At 49.5% G+C, this 2,714-nt stretch overlaps 1 protein-coding gene across 1 annotated transcript in view; it reads right to left on the bottom strand.

The window, feature by feature from the left end:
• Nucleotides 1–1,052: 1,052 nt before the first annotated feature.
• LOC123053133 (uncharacterized) overlaps nucleotides 1,053–2,714 on the bottom strand; it is an 8,007-nt gene continuing 6,345 nt past the window's right edge. The window contains exon 4 of the mRNA XM_044476535.1: nucleotides 1,053–2,382. Coding sequence (XP_044332470.1) covers nucleotides 1,171–2,382 — 1,212 coding nt within the window. The 3' untranslated portion in view covers nucleotides 1,053–1,170. The remainder of the gene's footprint in view (nucleotides 2,383–2,714) is intronic.

Genomic DNA, 2,714 nt, shown 5'->3' with positions numbered 1-2,714 from the left:
ACAACTAACTTTTATTATCTTGCAAATTACTCATAGTTTTATTCTAGCTAAGTACTTCTAGTTTTATTCTTGCAAACCTATCCTATCCCTTATCGAAAAAAACATATCCTATCACCTACAAAATAGTTTCATACTGGTTTGAGGTAAAGTGAATGTTAAGTGTGCATAGAGTTGTATCGGTGATCGATAGAACTTGAAGGGAATATAAATTCTACCTTTAGCTCCTCATTGGGTTCGACACTCTTATTTATCTAAAAAACTACAATTGATCCCCTATATTTGTGGGTTATTAAGCGGCCTCCTCTTCAAAGAAACCTAGGGTTCCTCTACCTCCCGTCGGCCCTGCCGCCGATCCGCCTCGTCTCTAGTGGCCTTAGGGCCATGGGGGTGTGGTGGATCACGTCCCTTGCCGGTGGGAGGGCTTAGTTTTTTTATGTTTCTTCTAGTTTTGTTATGGTTTGAGTCCTGCTCAGGAAGACGAGACGGCGCCGGCTCCCTGAAGATGGAATAAAGTTATCCTTGCCTAGCCCGTGTCCCGGTGCTGCGTCTTGCACCGTCGTTGGGCATGTGGATGTGTGTCTCCGTCCGATCTGTTCTTGGTGGATTTGTTCGAATCTGGTCGTCGTTCGTCTACGTTTGTGTGTCTTTAGGTTGAATCCTTCCGAACTATGCTACTCTTCATCGGCGGCAGTTGCAGTTTTGGTGCGCTAGTCCTGTGGGACCTTAGCACGACCACTTTCCGACTGTCTACTACAACAAGTTTTGTCCGGCTCTAGCAAGGGAGGGGCGATGACGGCAGCATGCCTTCGGTCGCTTCGGTGCAGGTAGTCGTCGCTAGGTGGTCTACGAATTTGGATATAATCTTTATTACTTCTGGTGCTTGTTGTACTGTCATGATTGAACATGAATAGATCGAAAGTTTTTTCGCAAAAAAAAAACATACATATTCATCTCCTTGTAATAATATACATAACACTACAAGCATGGAACTGAGTACACTTGAACCGTATCCCCAATTTTCAAGAGCTCAAAGCACTCGTGCAAAAGAAAACTCATCAACAAAGACAAACCCTGACTATATATGCCTGTCTGATTGAGCAAGTCATCATCTAACTAACATCAGCAGTGATTGGTCGGTACACTTGAGTAATCGGCCAAGTTCAATTTACATCACAAGATGCAGTACTGACTTTGAGCAGTTTCTCTGCCCTGTGACATGAGGAGTCCAGATCCAGCCAGCATCTGCTCCCTGAGATCCTTGATCGCCTGGTACCTCTCCTCATCATGATCAAAGTTGAGCACTCCGTGGCTGCACCCATCTGCCCAGTCCCCCTCCAGCGCATCATCCGTCTCCCGGAACGTTTTCCGGTCGAAGCCGCCGGCGTCGCGCGAGCCGGCATCATCCATCCGTCTGTCCTCCGGCAACGATCCATGCATCGACGCACCCACTCTCTGGTCGCGCCTCGACGAAGGAGTGTAGCTCCAGGTATGCAAATTGCCGTTGCCGTCGACGTTCAGTTCGATCGAGTGCATGTCACTCCCTTCCGAGTCGCAATCCTCACTGAATCCTCCGTCACCGGCATTGTCCGGAGCTGGAACAGGGCCAGAGGCAGCGCCTCCATTTTCAGACGCACGGGTTGACTGCATCTGATCGGTTTTCTCAGGCGCCTGGCCCTTCTTGGCATCCAGACACGCCTGCAGCTCGTCGTGCAGCTGAGTGAGCGCCGAGTTCTTCTCCTCGAACTGAAGCCGCGCCTCCAGCAGCTTCATCTGGACCCGCTGCTCGCGCCACTCGTCCGCGAGATGGAGCATCTCCCGCTCTTTCTCAAGCTCCCGTTGCGCGTCCTCAGCTTCTCTTTTGAGCGCCTCCACCTCGGCCCTGTCCTCGCCGATGCCTCTCACGAGCTCGCCGCACATCTTCTCCACCTTCCCTCTGCACTTCCTTTCCCTCTCCAGCTCTTTGCTGGCCGCGCGTAGCGAGGACTCGGCGTCGGCCAATGCCGCGCCGAGCTTCTCCTTGGCCCTCTCTGCTCTTCTCCTCGACTTCTTCTCCTTGTCCAGCTCCGTGACGATGTACTGCAGAGCGGTCGCGGCCTTCTCCTTCTGCTTGGCCTTCCAGGCCTCCATTTCCTCCACGAGCTCCTTCTTCAGGCCGTCGATTTCGCCGCGCTCAGCTTTGTGCTCCTTGATGAGCCGTCGCACGTGGGCGCGCGCAAGATCGAGCTCGGAACGCAGTGCGGAGATGAGTGAGACGGTTGATGGGTTCACTTCTCCCCAGATGTGTGCTAGCACCTTGGCGAGCTCCTTGGACGCAATCAAGCTGTTATACAGATCCTTCAGCTGGATTGCTTTCTCTTCATCATCTTGAGGGTGTGTACCAATCTGAAAACACAATGACAAAGTTTAGTAGTACTAACTTCAACTTCTATCTTTTATTTTAATTTCAATTCAGAGATAACAAGGTTCTTATATGAAATGTAGAAATTTGACTAGTACTTTTTCAGAAGGTAAAAGTAGCAGGATAGTATTTTAATTTCAATTCAGAGATAGCAAGGTTCTTATATGAAATGTAGAAATTGCCCAATTCAGAAGCTAAAAGTGGTATGGTAGTATAGATAATAAAATCAAGATAACGCATACAGATCACATGATGAAGAGCGCTGATGAGGCCGTCGCCCTCAACTCCAACTGTCTTTCTAATCGGTAATTAGCTT

Source organism: Triticum aestivum, chromosome 2D (assembly GCF_018294505.1).
Source record: "Triticum aestivum cultivar Chinese Spring chromosome 2D, IWGSC CS RefSeq v2.1, whole genome shotgun sequence".
NCBI lineage: Eukaryota > Viridiplantae > Streptophyta > Magnoliopsida > Poales > Poaceae > Triticum > Triticum aestivum.
This window is presented reverse-complemented; position numbering and strand designations above follow the sequence as displayed.